This window comes from Ostrinia furnacalis, unplaced genomic scaffold, assembly GCF_004193835.3.
Source record: "Ostrinia furnacalis isolate ACB-3 unplaced genomic scaffold, ASM419383v2 OfSCF0339, whole genome shotgun sequence".
In the NCBI taxonomy this organism is placed as follows: domain Eukaryota; kingdom Metazoa; phylum Arthropoda; class Insecta; order Lepidoptera; family Crambidae; genus Ostrinia; species Ostrinia furnacalis.
This window is the reverse complement of record NW_021130578.1, coordinates 70,312-91,972: the sequence shown is the minus strand read 5'-3', so window position 1 is coordinate 91,972 and position 21,661 is coordinate 70,312. Positions and strand designations below refer to the sequence as shown.

Below are 21,661 nucleotides of genomic sequence, written 5' to 3'. Positions count from 1 at the left end.
AGTGCTCGGGAAGTCGAATCCAACGAACCCAAACTCAATAAGTTTCCGCTGTTTCGTTTAGGAGTTCCTATGGCCACCTCCTGACTCCATCATCAGACCAGCTCAATGGTACCATAACATTGCATTGTCATCGTACTTACATAAGTATACCAAATTTCAGCTCAATCGGTTGAGGAGAAGTGGTCTTAAATTCAGTTGCAAGATTTGTCCCACACATACTAACAAGTGAAGTCAATCATCATCATCATCATTTCAGCCACAGGACGTCCACTGCTGAACATAGGCCTCCCCCAATGCTTTCCATGTTGATCGATTGGTAGCGGCCTGCGTCCAGCGCTTCCCTGCTACCTTTACGATGTCGTCGGTCCACCTTGTAGGTGGACGTCCCACGCTGCGTTTTCCGGTACGCGGCCTCCATTCCAGAACCTTTCTGCCCCATCGGCCGTCAGTTCTGCGTACTATGTGCCCTGCCCATTGCCACTTCAGCTTGCTAATACGTCGGGCTATGTCAGCTACTTTGGTTCGTTTACGGATCTCCTCATTTCTGATTCGATCTCGCAAAGAAACACCAAGCATAGCCCTCTCCATAGCACGCTGTGCAACTTTGAGCTTCTGTATAAGGCCTATAGTGAGAGGCCACGTTTCCGAGCCATAAGTTATCACTGGTAGCACACATTGGTTATACACTCTAGTCTTCAGGCATTGAGGTAATTTGGACGAAAAGATGTTGCGTAGTAGTGAAGTCAATATAAAGCTTGTAATACTAATAAAAACATCCCCCCATGCCGCTCCCATACCTCAGGCTTTGACTGATTTATGCCCTAGAACTATAGTAGCAAATCCCACGTTTACGTCTGACCGATCTAATAAGCACGGCCCGCGGGGAAATCAGAATTTACGGATCACCCGCTCGATTACCGTTTTACTGCACGCTATTCTAAGAACCTACTAATTTTAATATGGACATGAATTTTCTATTATACATGAATAGAACTTGAATTGGAACCTGGAAGAACCAGAATGCGCGCAGCGCAGGACCGGTCGTCGAACTTGAATGGAATTTGTAGTTATGTCTAATGTAAATCTAAGTAATGACGGTTTCTCAGCCATCGCAATTTTCTGTAAAAAAGTCCTTGCATTAAATAGTAAATTAAATAATATGTAATAACATAAAACAGTGCATGTAAATTAAAACTTTTCGGAACGTGATTTTAATAACGAGGTGCTGAGTTCAATATTAATTTGTTTCATTTCGTCGGCCGTTTATAAGTGACGCCCTTTGACTGACGTATTCCATCTTTTTTGCCATTCATTAAGTAATTCCTCTTCAACGACTTCTCGGGAATCAAATAATCGGCTTATTTTAGAACGATCGCGGCTATTTAAGAAATCGGAGGTTAGGTATATTTTCCCTTGATGTGAAGTACATAGCCGCACGCTTCTGTACCTCTAAGTCGACCGGCAGTACACCAGCCAGGACTGGCAGAGCTTCCGTCCTAAACCTGGTCGAGTACTTGCCAAAAAAGGAGATCGTCGATAACTGGGTGTCGGTAAGTGGCAGCTGTCGATGACTGGGTGTTGACTACTGGAGATTCGGTGTCGATGATTGGAGATTTATATGCTTTTTCATTTTTTGGGATTTTTTTCTAGTCCGTGTATAGTTAATAAAAATAATACATCCTATTCTTATCTCAAGAATATACCTTATCATGCTCAATCGTTACTTTTGGTTTAAAGATGACTAAATGACCTTTAATCTTAATAAGAAGCCCAATATCTCCTTAAAGTGTCGATCATTGGTGCCACTACGAATAGTGAGTGGGTGAATCACTGAGTGACTTTTGATATTCTTATCTACAACTGCGTCTTACGCGATGATAAAAGTAACAAGATGCAATTTAACGATTGTACATATTAGTTCAGAATCAGACTATCAACTTTCTCTTTCTGTGTCAATAGCTAAACAAAATCAGTTTAAAGGTCAACACTCAACGAGTTTCGTCACGTTTGCGTTGGCTGGTCCACTTTCCTTTTATTCAATTATAATGATATTGATAGAGTTAGATCAAAAGCCTAGTGCAGAGCAGACTCAAATTACAATATCAATCGGACGATTCTCCTGTTATGCCTTAGTGTTACAGAATCTCTACAAGGTGTACCTATATCACTAAAAAATCAGCTGATCTGTTTTAGTCTGACCCAAATACTGATAATTTTAGGTCTTCAACAGTATTTCTACCTGTAACCTGTATCAAACTACTTCCCGCGACCTTCACCCAGATCTTCGGTCCACCTAGTGGAGAGGCCTGCCTACACTACGTCTTCTGCTTCTGTCCCTGAAGTGCCTGGATGAGGGCAGCGTAGGATCGGTCGATATGGGAATCTTTGGGAAGGTCTTTGGAGGCATTTGGCTAAAACGAACAGTATTTCTATAGCAGCTATAGTTCATTAGTATTTTATGGCCTTCATGTTCGTCCAAGCTTTCATGGCACATACTCGTAAAGTGTGAGTGAAGATTTTGTAGAAAAATCTATTTTTATGTGGTGATTGCGTGAGGAGTACACCTGTATCTGAGCTTGCTATCCTTGCAGACCTGCAGCTAAAGCCGTACCGCACCGAGGAGTACGTGCACAAGCTGTACTACGAGACCTCTCGCTTCACGGCCTTCGGCCACCAGTGGGTGGTCAAGGCCTTCGTCAACAAGAACCAGCGCGACCCCACGCAGAGCTCCGAGCGAGAGATCACTTACCAGGTCACTACTATTCTGTTAATGACAATTTTATCCTTCTTTCAGTATTTTCTTTCTAAAGTACGGCCAACGAGAAGCGATACCTACCAAATGTAAACAAGCCCAATGTCATTTGTGAACCCGTCTGACTTTGACATATTTTGGCGGGAGAACGAGACATTACGACAAATACACAAGATGGGAAGAGATAGAATATATTGTCAACTCAACAGTCGTATTGACCTTTTGTATCGCTGCTAGTTGGCCGTACTTTACAAAGACAGATCGTCTTCTTCTTACTCTTTTCTTGAATTTACTTTTAAAGCTGAATTTAAAGGCAATACATAGTTACCAAGTAAAGCGACAATAGCACACCGATTTTAGCATCTCTGTCGATCGCTGGACTATTGTGGCAATCCTAACCATAAAGTTAATATACTCGTATAACATAATGATTCTAATCTAATACATTCTTTTGCATACCAAAAATTACTATTCATTTTTTGTCATTACGAAATCTAACGAATAGTTAATACTTACGTAATTTACCGAAAAAGCAGTTGCAGTTGTGTTTATGTTAGTGTTGTGACAGTGCGGGTCATTGGTCACGCCGTCTGCTGGCACTGGCATTGTAGATAATGCAATTAATAGTTTGCCTACACTTTGCCTTACCTAACAGTTTCTAATTTTGTGTGGTGTGCAATAAAGAGTTTTGTCTGTCTACGTTTCGATTCATCAATAACGTTGGTTACGTGTTCTGCCTGTATTCAATTTTACATGGAAGTTTCTCAAGGCATCTTTTCTACATTGTATTGCATACATGTAACCATTATTTCTCTCTTACTAAACGGCACTTATCCTACCTTTCTTCCCACCACTGCAACTCTTGTACAGCAAGGATCTACAGTGCGAGCTCCAATGAAACGAAACCTAACTAGTAAAAGATCCTGCGTCCAAGAAGTGAGTAGTCCTGGGGATAGATACCAGGATTCACTCTTCAAGCGATAAAGACTCACAAAGTGGACAGACGACACTGCATGCAGGTCGTTACCAACCGGGCGATATGGAAATCATTGGGGGAGGTCTATGTTCAGCAGTGGATGTCCTGGTTATGATGATGAAACGATAAAGGCCGCTCAATCCACCTATTCCCACCTCTCGTTCCCACCACTGCCACTACTGTGTAGCCAGGATATACAGCTTGACCGCCACAAAAACCCAACCAATGAAGGTCAAGTTTGTCCCGGGGGAAAGTTAAACTGTCATCGGACCCGCAACGAAATTAATCAGAAGAAGAGAGTTCGAAATTAAGGTTCGACTTCCCTTGCTCAATCCACCTCGTCATTTGTGGCTTGCAGATAATCCTAAAGAGCAAGCCTAGATAGGATTCAATACTACAGTCGGTAGAGATAACTAGAGCCTCGGTAACCCATAACGTCGTCATTTGAATCTTGCAGATAATCCTAAAGAGCAAGCCTAGATAGGTTTCACTCCTACAGTCGATAGAGATGACCAGAACCTTTGACAATTTGCAATCGTTTGTCATTTTGCGCTTTTGATATGCTACTAAACGCCTCGGTAACCCACGTCGTTTGTGGCTTGCAGATAATCCTGAAGAGCAAGCCGAGCAGCCCGCTGCCGCTGCAGTGGCTGTGGCTGCGCGGCCCGTACGGCGAGGCGGCCTGCACGCCGCGCGCGCTGGCGCACGCCTTCAGCGACGACGCGCCCGACGCGCCGCCGCTGCCGCTGCCGCTCGCCGACCCCGCCGACGCCAACCGTCTGCTGCTCAACAAGGCCATACAGTTCCGGTGAGATCCGCGCTCATTGCACACCTATTGTTCAATATTTATTTTTACAGTATCGCCTTACCAATTTATATTGTTCCTCAACATTGACTGATGAGCGCTGAAACTGGCGCCATTATAGCGTAAAATCCTGTCACCCGCCCAGGGCCCCGATTACGCTAAAAATGTTCATCTTCAACGTGTCCGGACGACGAACGAACATCAGCTGTTTTGACAAATCCGTATCGCGGTGTCGTTTTGACAGCTAATTGAAACGAAGCATAGACGTAATCGTAAAGCTAAATATCTCATGTGACAATGAAAATACTAGGAAGATACGTCCATTACCGTGATACCAAATTTGCACCTCAGCTGGAATGAAAAACGGAGCGCAACTGGAGAAGAAGCGCGTATGTATTGGAGACGTTAAAAGTTAGCGTAATCGGGGCACAGTGCAGTTAACTATTATTAAAAACGGTTGTGACTTCAAAGTCAAACGCGAATTTCTTTAGATTTTTATAGCAAAGATAGGTAAAAAAATACAGATAGAAATATTTGAGACATGTAAAAGTGTCTTATAAAGAGCTTGATATATTTTCTATAGACCTATGATGTCACTAATTGAATAACCTATGGTTTTCAAAGCACTGCTGCCAGTTTATTTATTGTTTTTATTTAAAAATAAAACGTTTAAATGAATTATGTTTGTTTGCAGCCTCATAATGTTCCTGGCGACGAAGTGAGGCGGCCGCGCGCGCCCGTCCCCCGCACTCCCCTCCCCCTCCCTGTCCGCAGGGAACCCCGAAATCATGATTTGAAATTAGAATGTAGGTCCTATTTTATTTTTATTTTGACTTGACCAATGATTTTCGACAAAAGCATGCGTATTTTTTATTCTAAAACAATACTTGAGATGCACGTCTGCGAGTTGAGTTTTCTCTCTTAACACTCCAAAATTATTAATTTTCTCAGTTTACTTAGGTTATCTACGCAAGTAAATAGTAATCATCAAATGACATGATTTATAGTGATTTTCGTAATGACAATTGCTGCTATTTTTACCACAACAGTAGTGGCGTTACGCCTCCACTACTGTCTTCTGACAGTAGTGGAGTGGCCTAGGCTAGGTTTCATTCATGTCCAAATTATATTATTATTCAATTCATACATGTCCTTTAATGAATCCAAATTATTTTCAAAAATATTACGTGACTTATTCATGATTGAATCGTAATCATCATTTTACAAATACACATTCCTTCACGACTCAAAATAACTAAGATTACGAATATTCACTAACCGTATTTATTTACAAATATAGGTTTTTTAAGATATTATATTTTAATTGCGATTATGTTGTTTATTTTAATGTTATTATAACAGAATTAAATAACGCACTTGAAGAGATATTTTTCATTTTAGCATAATTATTATATAGTTTTAATATATTTGTGGAGATATAGTCATTTCCCTAGCAGATCGGTAGCCACAATATATCTATGGTCATAAACACACATCTTATTCAATCATAGACAATTATTATGAATGCTGTGGTTATACATACATAAATACTGATATTATAAACATTTTTATTTGTCGTCGAGCTTATATTTGTGGGTTACGTGTTATCAATATATCATTTTATTAATAAATAAGCGAATTCCAAAAATACGTTGGATTTTATGAGTACAAAGTATAAATCTGAATTTTTATCTTAAATTAGTATGTAATTCGGAAGAGGCTGGGCTTATGTGTAACTAACAATTCGCTCTCTAGCAAAGGGGAGAGACAAGCAAAATTAACTTTAAATCCTTTGGTTTAAAATTAATAACAGCATACTCGTATTTCAATCCTTTGGAAAGATTATCATAATATTACTCTGCTAAGTTTCTCACTGACCCTCGAAGATTTAACATAAGCTTTATGGTGACTTTTTGTCAATTGTGTGTTCGTTAGTCTGTATTTGTGTGCCTGATTATCATTATTCTATCGTACATGCTGTGCACATGTCCATAATTATTAATATTATATTTTAGTTAAATATTTTTTTCTACACTTTGTTAGCTTTTATTTTGGGATTAGAAAATAAAGAGATAAGTCTACATTACAAAATTGTATTATTTAATGGACCCTGAATCCTACAGAAATAAATCCAACTGTAAAAATTCGGTTTATATGATTATTTTGAAAGTGCTAGTGTTTATTTAATATTGTTCGAGTCATCTTAAGCACCAGTTATTTATCGGGTTTTACACAGAAGGTATTGTACATCTAGTCACAGAAGTGAATAAACGCCTACCTAGGGATGGGTAAACAATTTTGTCAAAATGAAAAACAATAATATTGATAATTAATTTTAAACTTTCGCGTTGCATAATTGAGTTAATTAATAAAATTCAACAATATTGATTACTAGTATATTGTAAAATCCTAATAGGGCTTGTATCTGTTGACGTGCAGCCTGTCTAGCGCGCCACTGAGCCGCTTGGGCGCCGCCTGCCCCGCCGTGCCGGCCCAAACGCTCACGCGCCCGCTCTCACCCGCCGTCACCAGGATGTCTCTCTGGAAGGACCACATTAGACTCATCATACCATTTCCCATCCATTTAACACTTCATTCGATACTCAGGGTGACTGGAGGCGATGTGGATATTCAGTGGCGGATTAAGAGTATCCGAGGCCTTAAGCACAGAGCCTGTGTAGGCCCTCTATTGCTTAAATGGAAATGGAAGGAATGGAATGGAAGGTATAAAGTATAAAATGAAAGTTCATCAAAATAGAAAGTGTAGTAGGTGAAATGTAAAACTTTACACATTATTTTCCTTGCCTTAATCAGAGCAAACTCCGAGATTACATCGTCGAAATTTATCCNTCATTTTTATATATATAGATTAAGGCAAAGCGAATAAATATTAATTGGATCTAAAATTAATAAATGAAGAAATAATTAAAACAGTTCGGCTGTCAATCATTTTCAGTATTAATATAATTAATACTTAACTCCATCGCTGAAAATTTCAATACCTTCCTTATTCAGCTTATACGAGTAGCTTTCTAGTTATGATTTTAATACTTACTTAAGCTTTAAAACTATAATTATTCTCCATCTTAATCCAGTGAATCGAGCACATTCTAAGACGATGGCCATCAAACTAAGTAGATAACGCGATTAATTCATCCGACAACCCCGCCCCGCAGCTCTGCCCGCATTTATCTTCATTAGCAAGTGGTCCGATGCGTGGGTCGGATGGAAAAACCCTGATGAAATAGGAACTAAAAAATAATAATTTAATTTGACAGACATGTAGGAACTGTAATTGAATTTTAAAATTGACGCAGCGACTTTTGTGTGAAGAATGAGTTTGACGTTTTGAAAAGTTTTCCCGCGCATTTCACACAAAAATTGGCGCGAAGAATTTTTGCAGAGTAAACTTGCAGTATTACCATCTAATAAATCATGATGTTTATAAAACTGCCTTGTGAGATAGAGATAGGTATACATGCAGTAAGTAGGTTTAATCTGTTTTATTATTATTTAAGTTTATCTATTTTCCCATGCGAAAGAAAACTGCATGCTAATTAATTTGTTTTTTATCTACTTATCGGTGGCCAGTGTCATATTAAAAACTCTTTTAATCACTTCTGCCACTCTCAAAAAACAAAATGCTGTTCGAAATTTAAATATCCAATAAGTACAGATTTCCGAATGACCACTGTCCCTATTTTTGTGGCGGGTTCTTCAATCATTCTTCCCCAAAGATTGATGATGCGCGGTGGAGCGACACACAAATCAGATCGGGCCGCGGACCGAAACATTCAGCAATTTATTTCCAATTTACATTAATTTTCCAATAAAAATATCGGAGAGATTGTTTTGACGTGGACCGTATTGTTACTTGTTTGTTTTTGTTATTCTCAAATAACAAATACCGGAATGTTTATACGATATTCAAAGTAAGGTTTATTATTTTGATTATTTTTCCTGTCGTAGCTATGTAACGTATTAATGTAAACTGTACTTGAGTTTATCCATTTAAATTTTTTTGCCAATAATTTATAATTAATCCTTTGCAAACACAAACAAATATGACCTACACAATCACATTACATTTACATGCAATAAAAAGTGCCATGAATTTATGTATCTGAATTTTATAGCATTAAAACTCATTATCAAACTAAAGCGCTATAATATTAATGCCAGTTTCACAACAAAATAAAACTATAAACCTTATTTCACACGCGCCGAAACCGCGGGAAACGGCCAGCGCTAAAAGGACTGCCAACTACGGCATATAAAAAATATAAAACAATCGACGAAAAAGTTTCCACGCGGAAAATTTAAACGATTCCGTTGTATTTTCAGTGAATGATAAAAACTTGGGCCTTTAGACCGGCCTCGTAATGATTGATCGGATATTCCGTATCTCTTGCTTCTAACGAAATGTTTGTTTTCACTTTTTTCGGTCGGTAACTTTTTATGGGTTTGCCAATGTAGGCAGAAATGTAAAATATTTGTTACACCTTCAAAAAACCTTCGGAAAAGTTATTTAATTTAGGTTTGATTCATCTTAAAATGAATTTTTTACACAAGTAAACGAATTTCAAGAACGAATCGAACCAATTAGTAAATTAACCGAACATAGCTATTTTTATAGATTCATGAATTTCAGGGTACCTACGTAACCAAGCAGTTCGATTGTCTTTCGAAATTATAATAGGTAGAGCCGCTGATGTTAAGTACAATAAATTACCATAACAACAAAACTCCTTACTTATTTATTTTATAACTGCGGTTTTAAATATGCAGGATTAACCCAATAAGTTTTTTTACCTCAAATAAAAACTTAACCTGGCCAATCCAATTTAACAAACAATGTTGTACTTTTTAACTTGCACGTATTTGGCTAACCCTCGCGTACTGGTCACACTAAGCCTGAGTTATAGCCCTGGCCACGAAGGTTTCGCCAACAATATGCTCGGCTTTAATTAATCGCTCGACTTTCGACACGAGCTGACTTTTGATTTGGCCATGCAAAGTTTTTTTTTCTTTTTCCGTGGGAAGTTTGAAAACTGGCAAAGGAATAAATTTTGGTCTGACTGGACTGATGCAACGATTTTCTTTTTCAGACGCTTGATATTGAGAGGGAATTAAGCGTCAAATCTATACTATGTTATTTTTTCGCCGAAACTAAATTAACTCACTACTAATGGTTTTATTTAAAACTGCTATGAGAATCGTTACGTTTTACATCGATTCCACATTATTATCTATCTATCTTAAATGAATTGATGTTCGTTAGTCTGATTAAAATTCGAGAACGGCTGGGCCGATTGAGCTGATTTTGGTTTTAAAATGTTTGTCGTAGTCCAGGGTAGGTCTAAACGGTGAGCAAATACGCGCGCGATATTGTTTTTCTGTGACAGACAAAATTCCACGCGGGCGAAGCCGCGGGCGGAAAGCTAGTTTTAAATATTTTTATTATCATAGAGAAGGGTTTCTCAAAGTGGGGTACGCGAACTCCTAGAGGGGTTCGCCATTTGACGGTAGGTGGTGCCAGACTTAATATTATCCAAAATTAATCCTAAAAGTGACTCCATTTGTTACAAGAAACAGTGCTCGTTTCTTTACATTAATATTAAAAAGACATTTCTTTGGCAATTTACTGAAATAAAAACCTTATTTTTTTCAACGGTCAACTTTATTATTTCTTTTTGGGGAAGGGGTGTTTAATGAGCTAGGTTTTAAGGGCTCGCTGCCACCTGGAAACTTTTACAGGAGTTTATGGAGCCGAAAGTTTGAGAAACACTGTCATAGACCAATGTAACCGATTGAAATCGATGTTAAATCAAATTTTAGTCGTCGAAGCAAATTCGGTTTAGAATCAGGAATCATGGATTGAAACTCCATAAATTGAATTCCAATTTGTAGATTGTTTCACTGCGAAATATGTATTTATTGGAACAACGACATCGAGTGAAAACCGCGTCTCGGCAAATGCAGAATGGAATGCCTTCCAGGATGAACGTAACGCGGTTAGACGTTTTGAAATAGAATGAGGTGACAATTCTCAATTCCAATATTCAATTTAGATTAAATTGAACTATGCATGTCAACAACCGTAAATTACCTAGCCGTGCACTGGGTTGTAAAGGAGTTGACTATTCTGTCAATTTCATTCAATCTGAATGACATCTGATTGGTTGTTCAAAATATTTCTCCGCTCCGCTCCGCCTTTAGTGTCATAACTTAGTTATGTAACAGAAAATCTAATGCAATTTTTAATCTTGAGACTACATTCAGAAACAATTGTATTATCCTTTTCTGTACAATAATATAAATCTAGCTGACTGACTTAATCTGCTTTGTTCCCTTATTTTATTATTTCGATACAATATTAGCCCATTTAAACAACAGCCCTTTGTCTGTGCCGTACAAAACAATTATTTTTATTATACACAAACGTGAATTACAATTCATATCACAATTATTTACAGGAGTGCCGTCAGCGTGGACCACGAATCGCAATTTATAACGTTATACCGTTATAACGTTATAGCGTTCTACACGGCACTTCTCCTTTGTGCGTTATTTAACCTTTTGCCGGATTAAAAGGGTCGTGAATTAAGCCCCCTGATCCGTTTATTTGGACGATTTTTGTCTTTTAGAAGGCACGATGCGACTGGCATTCGCTGTACAATTACGATAGTAAATATTGAACGTTACGTGCAGTCACTTTTAATTTAAATAAATCTTTATGACCCTTTTTTATTAAAAAGATGTCTTTTTTACCCTAAGTACTTACACTACTTTGCGTTTTAAATTACTCTATTTATTTGTCATACGACGTGCAACGTCGTGTTCAGATATCGCACCCTTAGAATGAAAGTGACTTAACTCAAAATTCCTGTTACTCTCGATTTCACCATAAACTGACCTTATAAAGCATGCTCTATATCCCTGTATAGATAAAGTGACCTATCTCTTAGTAAAAGCAGAGCAACGCATACTTCGGTCTCTTTCACTAGTCCCGCTTTTCATGTATGCATATTGTGTGAAAGAGGCAGAACTAGTTTTACGTCGGCGGTGCTTGCGAGTGTACGTGTAATATATCGGCGGATCTCGAATTGTATCTGTTTATTACAAAAATACTGTAAAGGTAAGTTCATGATTTTTTTGTCATAAAGTGATCTTTTAATAAATAGGTCTGTATTTAAACTAAATATGTTAGAGTATTCAGTGTTCATTTATGGATTCGGTCTGTTTAGTTAAAAATATAAATGAAGGATACAAGACACTTTTACGAATAGGACTATTTATGACTGAACTAACCTAATTTAGTTTTGATATTTTTGATATTGCGCCTGTGTAGAAGAAAAAATAAAAAGGACCGATTAACATATTTTTGGAATATGTCGCTTTAATATAAAATTTGTTTAAGATATGTATAAATTTATGTACTTAAGAGTTTAATAAGTTGTGTCGTTTTAGACTTTNACGATTTTATTTATTTTATGTCTCAAAGTCGTCGGAGTCGTCGGGTGTCGTAAGAGGCGACTTAGGGACTACACATCAAACAGAGAATGGGCAGCAGCGCTCTCTGAAAAACATCAATCTTTTAAACTGCGATCTCCAACCCGCCTGCCTAGCGTGGAGATTATGGCAAAACCCTCCACTATAGTGGAGGAGGCTCATAGTCCAGCAGTGGACTGTAAAGGGCTGTTGATGATGATGTCTCAAAGAAAGAGGATCAATCATTAAAATAGATGACCATTTAGATTTTTTTATTTGCCGTTTTGCTAATTTAAAAAGATCATTTAAATACATGCCTTTTAATAAATCATGATGTTTATAACACTGCTTTGTGAGACAGAGATAGGTATACATGCAGTAAGTAGGTTTAATCTGTTTTATCTATTATTATTAAAGTTTATCTATTTTCCCATGCGAAAGAAAACTGCATGCTAACTAATTTGTTTTTTATCTACTTATCGGTGGCCAGTGTCATATTAAAACCTCTTTTAATCACTGCTGTCACTCCCAAAAAACAAAAAGCTGTTCGAAATTTAAATATCCAATAAGTACAGATTTCCGAATGACCACTGTCCCTATTTTTGTGGCGGGTTCTTCAATCATTCTTCCCCAAAGATTGATGATGCGCGGTGGAGCGACACACAAATCAGATCGGGCCGCGGACCGAAACATTCAGCAATTTATTTCCAATTTACATTAATTTTCCAATAAAAATATCGGAGAGATTGTTTTGACGTGGACCGTATTGTTACTTGTTTGTTATTGTTATTCTCAAATAACAAATACCGGAATGGTTATACGATATTCAAAGTAAGGTTTATTATTTTGATTAATTTTCCTGTCGTAGCGTAGCTTTGTAACGTTATTGTAAACCGTACTTGAGTTTTATTCGTACCGTATTTCAATTTTTTGTTAATAAATCAGTACTTTGCAAATACAAACATATTATGACCTACATACTTACATTACATTTACATGCAATAAAAAGTGCCATGAATTTATGTATCTGAATTTTAGAGCATTAAAACTCATTATCAAACTAAAGCGCTATAATATTAATGCCAGTTTCACAACAAAATAAAACTATAAACCTTATTTCACACGCGCCGAAACCGCGGGAAACAGCCAGCGCTAAAAGGACTGCCAACTACGGCATATAAAAAAATATAAAACAACGAAAAAGTTTCCATGCGGAAAATTTAAACGATTCCGTTGTATTTTCAGTGAATGATAAAAACTTGGGCCTTTAGACCGGCCTCGTAATGATTGATCGGATATTCCGTATCTCTTGCTTCTAACGAAATGTTTGTTTTCACTTTTTTCGGCCGGTAACTTTTTATGGGTTTGCCAATGTAAGGAGAAATGTAAAGTTTTATTGTTACACCTTCAAAAGTTATTCAATTTAGGTTTGATTTTTCATAAAATTAAGTTTTACACAAGTCATCGAATTTCAAGAGCTAACCGAACCAATAATTATAATCGAACATAGCTTTTTTTATAGACTCATGAATTTCAGGGTACCTACGTAACCAAGCAGTTCGACTGTCTTTCGAAATTATTGTAGAACCACTGATGTTAAGTACAATAAATTACCTTAACAATAAAACTCCCTACATTACTCATTTATTTTATAACTGCGGTATTAAATACATGCAGGATTAACCCAATAAATTTCTCTACCTCAAAAAAAACTTAACCTGGCCAATCCAATTTAACAAACAATGTTGTACTTTTTAACTTGCACGTATTTGGCTAACCCTCGCGTACTGGCCACACTAAGCCTGAATTATGGTCCTGGCCACGATGGTTTCGCCAACAATATGGTCGCTTTAATTAATCGCTCGACTTTCGACACGAGCTGACTTTTGATTTGACCATGCAAACTTTTTTTTTTTTCATTTACTGTGGGAAGTTTGAAAACTGGCAAAGGAATAAATTTTGGTCTGACTGGACTGATGCAACGATTTTCTTTTTCAGACGCTTGATATTGATAGGGAATTAAGCGTCAAATCTATACTATGTTATTTTTTCGCCGAAACTAAATTAACTCACTACTAATGGTTTTATTTAAAACTGCTATGAGAATCGTTACGTTTTACATAGATTCCACATTATTATTTTAAATAATTTTGTTATCATAGAGAAGGGTTTGTCAAAGTGGGGTACGCGATAGACGGTAGGGGCCGGGTTCGCGAAAAAATTTACGTAATGGTGCCAGACTTAAAATTATCTTAAATTACTCCTAAAATTGACTCCATTTGCTACAAGAAACAGTGCTTGTTTCTTCATCTACATTAATATTAAAAAGACGTTACTTTGGCAATTTACTGAAAATAAAACCTTATTTTTTTAATAGTCAATTTTTTATTTCCTTTTAGGGAAGGGTGTTTAATGAGCTAGTTTTAAGGGGCTCGCCGTCACCTGGAAACTTTTACAGGAGTTTATGGAGCCGAAAGTTTGAGAAACCCTGTCATAGACCAATGTAACCGATTGAAATCGATGTTAAATCAAATTTTAGTCGTCGAAGCAAATTCGGTTTAGAATCAGGAATCATGGATTGAAACTCCATAAATTGAATTCCAATTTGTAGATTGTTTTACTGCGAAATATGTATTTATTGGAACAACGACATCGAGTGCAAACCGCGGCTTGGCAAATGCAGAATGGAATGCCCTCCCGGAGGAACGGGGCGATCAGTTAGACGTATTGAAATAGAATGAGATGACAATTCTCATTTCCAATATTCAATTTCGATTAAATTGCACTATGCATGTTAACAACTGTAAATTACATAGCCGTGCACTGGGTTGTAAAAAGAGCCGACTATTCTGTCAATTTCATTCAATCTGAATGACATCTGATTGGTTGTTCAAAACATGTCTCCGCTCCGCCTTTAGATAGTGTCAAAACTTATGTAACACAGAATCTTATGCAATTTTTAATCTTGAGACTACATTCAGAAACAATTGTACTTATTATCCTTTTCTGTACAATAATATAAATCTAGCTGACTGACTTAATCTGCTTTGTTCCCTTACTTTATTATTTCGATACAATATTAGCCCATTTAAACAACAGCCCTTTGTCTGTGCCGTACAAAACAATTATTTTTATTATACACAAACGTGAATTACAATTCATATCACAATTATTTACAGGAGTGCCGTCAGCGTGGACCACGAATCGCAATTTATAACGTTATAGCGTTATAACACGGCTCTTCTCCTTTGTGCGTTATTTAACCTTTTGCCGGATTAAAAGGGTCGTGAATTAAGCCCCCTGATCCGTTTATTTGGACGATTGTTGTCTTTTAGAAGGCACGATGCGACTGGCATTCGCTGTACGATTACGATAGTAAATATTGACCAACGCATTATTCGGCTGCGTGCTCACAAAATAGTGCACGGTACATGTCGCCACTGTCAATGTAAATAAATCGCTATGACCCTTTTTTATTAAAAAAAAATATGTCTTTTTTACCCTAAGTAAAAAGGTACTGCACTACTTTACTTTGTAGAGTACTCTATTTATTTGTCCAGAGGGTTCCTCAACTCTTACTCTACCGAATTTACGATGACTAATCGGCAAGGAAAAACAAGTAAGAATCTTGTCCAATAAAAACTGGATAAAAATAGGCTCAATATAAAAATCGTACTATAAAAGTCGTAGACAAAGCATTTGTTTTAATTCAAAAATATCCCGCCTATTCCATATTCGTTTTTTGCCAATATTCCTGACGTTTGATGGGTTTTACAGAAATGCTTTTTCCAATGTTATCGTATTCCCAGGTTTATCTATACTTATAATAAATCTGTAGAGAGGTCAATTCTGTACATGAAATATATTTTCAAAATAACTATCAGGGGGTGATTAGTGATCGATACTGATGCCAAAAATGCAATCAGTAAAATTTTTGTCTGTCTGTCTGTCTGTCTGTCTGTCTGTCTGTCTGTCTGTCTGTCTGTCTGTCTGTATGTTCCTTATAGAAACAAAAACTGCTTGACGGATTTTNACCGGATTTATCTTTTTTTTCGCTTCCCAAAGATGCTGAAAGGTATGTTGGCCATGTAGGTAATCAATAATTCTTAGGATAGTATAGGAACCTAACCTACCATGACTACTGCTCAGAATGCGTTCGTTCGTTTCAGCCAAATGACGTCCACTGCTGGACAAAGGCCTCTCCCAAGGTTTTCCATAATGAATGCGTACTTACCTACATACGTACCTCATTACATATAAGTAGATTAATTAATTTTTCACTAGACAGCAACCCTAACAACGTAAGAAGAGTTCAGAGGCACGCGATAGAAAAAGACAAAACTTGTAGGTGAATAAAATTGTAGGTACGTAGTGCTGTGCGAGCTGAATTCCACTGTATCGCGTCGTAGCAAGACTCGCATTTATTTAAATCGTCTTGCGGAGTAATCCTTCTGTACCTGTACTATTACTTATTCTGTGCTATCGGCAAGGAAAAACAAGTAAGAACCTTGTCCAATAAAAACTGGATAAAATAGGCTCGATATAAAAATCGTATTATAAAAGTCGTAGACAAAGCATTTTTGTTTTAATTCAATAATATCCCGCCCATTCCATATTCGGTTTTTGCCAATATCCCTGACGTTTGATGGGTTTTACAGAAATGCTTTTTCCAATGTTATCGTATTTCCAGGTTTATTTTTAATATTTAGTTTCATTCGATAATCCAGCAAAGCGTTATTTGAAAAATTTTAGCAGTAGTCGATTTTTAATTTAGTTTTCCTAATGGATATCGAATGTTATATATTCGATGTTAAATATTCGAAACAAGAAAAGGATCTATCTCAACCTACGCAGGGAAAAGCTATAAATTGCTTCTCTCCAGTACTACCTATCCAACTTATCTTTTAAAAAGTTAAAGGATTTCTCATAAAGCAATTGAACATTAGAAATAATTAACTAATGTACAAAAGCGGGATTACGCCGAGCCAGGCGGGAGGCGGCAATAAATTGTATGTCTCAAGTACTATCCTATTATGCTTCGTTGTTCTGCTGGATATGCTGGACAAGTCATGGGAGAATTAATAATAATACATAAATAAATACAATAAAATAATCTTACGCCTACTCTCAGATCTTCACTTCACTGACTGCGGCATCACTAACCAAATGAAACCATTTTTCAAAGAGTTTTTATTCTAATGTAGCCAGCGAAAATCAAATGACGCCGCGAAGTAAAACCGAACAGCGCCATCTCTTGGTCAAATCGGGAACTTAAGAGTTACTAGGATTTTGAAGCGTCGATTCAAGTACAATTAAATTCCGTGGCACAGCACAGTTTGTTTTGTGACGAAAACAATTGAACAAAGAGTCGGCCTAGATTTTAAATCTTCGCGTTCCATTTATGAATAAAGTGGTGGTCAATAAATAACATTGCAATGCTACTGAAGTTCATAGGTCTCCTGACTTGCGCCAGCGCCATACATTCGGGCAGGTAATGGAGTGTCAGAAGCGCAACATAACGATATTTAAGATCCAACGGCGTGTTAGCCGTTTAGCATAGGGTAAGGGAAGACAGACAGCTCATTTCGTATTCATTTTCAATAGTTTGTTGTTAAATTACATGAAAATTATAAGAAGTAACAAAAAAACACCAGGAAATGAAAATGTTGCATTATTAGAAACCAATAATACCTATCCTTGTACGCATCGTCAAAATAATTTTTAACGAACACAATGTCTAGTTTATGATAAATTATTCTGCTCTCACTATCTTACTAGTTTCCTACTAATATTATAAACGCGGAAGTTTGTGTGGATGTTTGTTACTCTTTCACGCAAAAACTGCTGAACGGATTTTGATGAAACTTTACAGTATTATTGTTTATAACCCGGAATAACATGTAGGCTATACTTTATGACGATCTGTGACCAACTAAATTTCACGCGGGTGAAGCCGCGGGCAAAAGCTAGTGTGAAATAAATGAAAATGGGATACGCATTTAGACTATACTTTTTGATTTATTGTTGGTTGGTGTCTTTTGCGGGATTCACCACCACTTCACCTAGGGCGGTCGATATACGCTAAGTTTTTTCCTGCAAATAATTTTTAAATTTACTTTTTCTAGGATTTCATTTAATTCTAAACATCTCTTGTAATGATTAGGTACAACCTGATTTAAATTTCAACAAATGAGGGGCTGTTCTGCCTAAACTGCATTTTGTTACATTTTATCGCCGTGAACGCGAGGGCGGCTCCAAATTCGCGAAGCCCCCGCTGACATGTCACAGCACGTTTATCAAGCGTTAATTTTTCACTATGGCAGCACTGTGACCCAGAATCTCTGAGCAATATGACAAAAATTAGGTAGGTTCCTAAGTAAAATATTTAAGGGGCAAGGATTTTTTTGCCTGTATTTTGTAATGGGAATAATCATTTGACTATTGAACAAAATTACAACAAAAATACACTATCTTACTTTAACAAATGACAAGTCTGTCAAGCTCCACAAAAACACAGGTTAAAGTTACAGCTACGGTTATAGTTAATTGGTGGTGCAACTGAGGATTACTAAAGTAAAAAATTCCTACAGACTGAAAGGAGTATGTGTAAAAAAAGAGGTAACAGACCACAACTAAAATCAACAACAGGCTCTCGTCCACACCCGAATATCCCCGAATGAAAAATATATAGAATGTTTGCGTAATAAATCAATTCCACAAAGCTTAATTTCCATGTGAAACAAAATAACTTTTCTCGTTTAAACTCGACGCTCTTTGATCAGCGGGATAAAGTTGATTTTTGGTTATGACAGGTCTTTTTTAATCGCGACCGGTTTAATAATTGTGTTGGTAAATGTTATCTAACTCTCATCTTCAATTTTTTTCTTGTTCCTCACTGAAACTGTTTACAGTTACAAAAATCTGCCTCAGGTGGGAATTGAACCCACGACCTTTCGCTTACTCACAGTGACTGCTCTGAACACCCAGCTAAAATATTGGAAAAACTGTCACCAATCGCCCAGCAAGTAAAAGCTCGTAGGTTCAATTTTCACCTGTACGAGTAGCAGTCAAATTTTTCAAGTTTGACAAAAAATAAGTCAAATATGCTTCTCTACAGGGTGACAGGGAAACTCGACCTATTGAAAGGGATTATACGACAAATTAAGTCACGAGCAAAAAACATAAATAAGTATAAAAAGGAACGCTGGCGCAGATCGTAGCAACAGGCATAAGAACTGACCCTACTATTTTACAGAACTATTCATTCATTTTGCTCGTCGCTGCCCTTTCAGCGTTTCTCCACAACCAGAAACCGTTACAGGATTAAGCGACGCTGAATCGGGTGGAACAAAACTGTCCCGGTTTTTTTTTGTTACCAGTGACAGAGGTTCAACTATTTTCCCTCCAACTCCGTTTCACAGCTTCAGGACGTGAGGGCACGTGATGCGAATGCGAACTGTGGAGTTTGCGAACTTTTTTACCTTGGTTTTTAATTTTGGGGACACGCTTTGCAGGAATTTGACCGATTGAAACGGTGGGCGCTAATCTTTTTGCTGATTTTGCATGGAGAGCAACAGCAGCGAAATACACTCGATCCTTTGAAGTCTACTACGAGTATGTGACCAATATTTTGAATATATTCTGTACTAGGAAATCCCACATGGATTTCTACAATAACTGGTCCTAAGCTATTTCCATTCAGGGATATTTCTACGCCGTTAATCTTAAATCTTTACTTTGAATGTTTTTAGTTTATATTTTAGCCTAGAGTATTTTTTCAGGCTTCGGTGTGGCTCTATTGGATGGATGGATACATAATAGCCAAAGACTATAATCAATTTTTTTTATATAACTTCCACAACGAGGAAGCTCTTGGCCTGTTATCTCACCCAGAATCCTCAACCACGGAGATTTAAATATACATAATAAACTCGTTTATCGTTACCGTTTCCCTTTTGCTCCCTTCTAAACTTTCATGGTTTAAGATAAAACAAAACAACCTAACATTCCAGTTTCGTGCAAACCCCGCTAAATTGCGAGTCAAATCGGTAAGTCATACAAGACATGTTCGTATTATGGATCCGGAATACCAGATCGAATATTGAAAACTGCCAGCCGGTTCAGAAAGTTGTAATTTTATTGGGCGCCTGCTCAGTTCTGTTTAGTGGTGTAGCTCTGAAATGTCGATAAAAGCTTTGGGGGATAAGAGTAATTAACGATAAAATTTCGTAAACAAAAGCTCAGTTGTATTGAGCTCTCATTTATTAATGAGGCGGAGTAAAAATATTTTCTAAGAGAGATTAATGACAGTAAGCAAAAAGTGTATTATCTGCAGTGATTTTTTGTCATTTGTAGAGCTAAGCTTTATTCCTCTACTTTTCAGTGATTTTATTGAAGTAGGTATTTGTTTATTTCAATTTATTTATTTTGCTAGTAGGACTTCAAAAAACTCGCCTTAAACGTCCTAGTATTACTTTAAAACCCTTCCACGGCCTCAGGACAATAAATGGGTCTGTGATGAGAAGTTAGCTGAAAAATTTATTTTTCATAATTTGATATAATAATTGTAGATACATTTCAGTGCAAAACTAAATTCTGATTTTAAATCTCATAAGTCCAATGTTTAAAAAACACTGAGGTCAATAAAATATCGACACATTTCTTCACTATTTGAAAGGATACAAAGTTACCGCCATTTGATCCAACTTCGTACTGTTTGGTATATTGTCAACTGAATTAGTTTTTTCTAACACTACGACTACGGGCAAGTTGGGTCCTACTTCTGGACCCGGGCAGTTTGGAATAAACACAACAAAAGGACGGAATAAAGGGACAACATCGGAATGGGGTACCTACAGCTACAGTAAAAGCTACCTAACCTAAAAAGTATTTATCCTAAATGTAAGAAGATAATTTAATTTTTGCAGCCAGTGCGTGGGGAGTGTCTCAATTTGCCTTTAGCAAATTAGAGAGAGTCGTCCTTCTGCAGTGGATACATAATAACGTAATGATGGTAATGATGCTGATTTCTGAACACGGGCTGACTTCATCATTCTAATTCTACTCAAGTTCTAACTATAAACTAGTTTAATTTTTTATTTTGTATAGATTTAAGTTTGCCTTAGTTTAAAAAAAAATCTGTTTATTGTAAATAAAGAATCATACATTGTCATGCTCTACTAGAAACCGGTTTCTTCATCTTCTAATACCCGTATTCACAAACATTACTATGAGGTCTCACAGTGCGCGTGGACGCATAGGGTCACGGACGAACTAATCATAGAGCTCTATTGAACGCTGTGCGTTCAATTTGCTGCTTCACTACGGGCATAAGTAGTGTACCTAAGTGCTATACTTATTCCTGAGTTTAATTCTATGAAGATATAGTACTAAAATCAAGTACTTGCTTCGGCAGTACATATACTAAAAAAAATGGTACTAAAATCATTGTCTCGATCCAGCGGTGATTCCCCGACACTGAGCCGCTAAAATCTACAAAAGCCAAAATATCGTTCATATTTCTCAGTACAAATATTTTCAGACAACCCACCCAGTTATTGTGTGGAAACAAAATAAAACAGAGTCAATCCGCGACAAATAAAAGTTGCGAAAACTGTTTGAGTTGATCCTCAAATAC

General features: G+C 37.0%; 1 protein-coding gene across 1 annotated transcript; it reads left to right on the top strand.

The window, feature by feature from the left end:
- The first annotated feature begins 2,375 nt into the window (after positions 1 to 2,375).
- Positions 2,376 to 6,304, top strand: LOC114361008 (cysteine and histidine-rich protein 1 homolog). The gene is made up of 4 exons (XM_028315913.1): positions 2,376 to 2,423; positions 2,525 to 2,752; positions 4,334 to 4,536; positions 5,228 to 6,304. Exons 1-4 carry the CDS (start codon positions 2,376 to 2,378, stop codon positions 5,253 to 5,255), a joined length of 507 nt encoding a protein of 168 aa, XP_028171714.1. The 3' UTR covers positions 5,256 to 6,304.
- Positions 6,305 to 21,661: the final 15,357 nt, after the last annotated feature.

What these genes read in the sequence shown, in the direction of transcription:
- LOC114361008 (XM_028315913.1), top strand. Translation starts at nt 2,376, where the DNA reads ATGGGAATCTTTGGGAAGGTCTTTGGAGGCATTTGGCTAAAACGAACA. An exon ending in GCATTTGGCTAAAACGAACA is followed by an intron (nt 2,424 to 2,524) that starts GTATTTCTATAG and finishes AAGATTTTGTAG; the next exon opens with AAAAATCTATTTTTATGTGG. An exon ending in AACAAGGCCATACAGTTCCG is followed by an intron (nt 4,537 to 5,227) that starts GTGAGATCCGCG and finishes GTTTGTTTGCAG; the next exon opens with CCTCATAATGTTCCTGGCGA.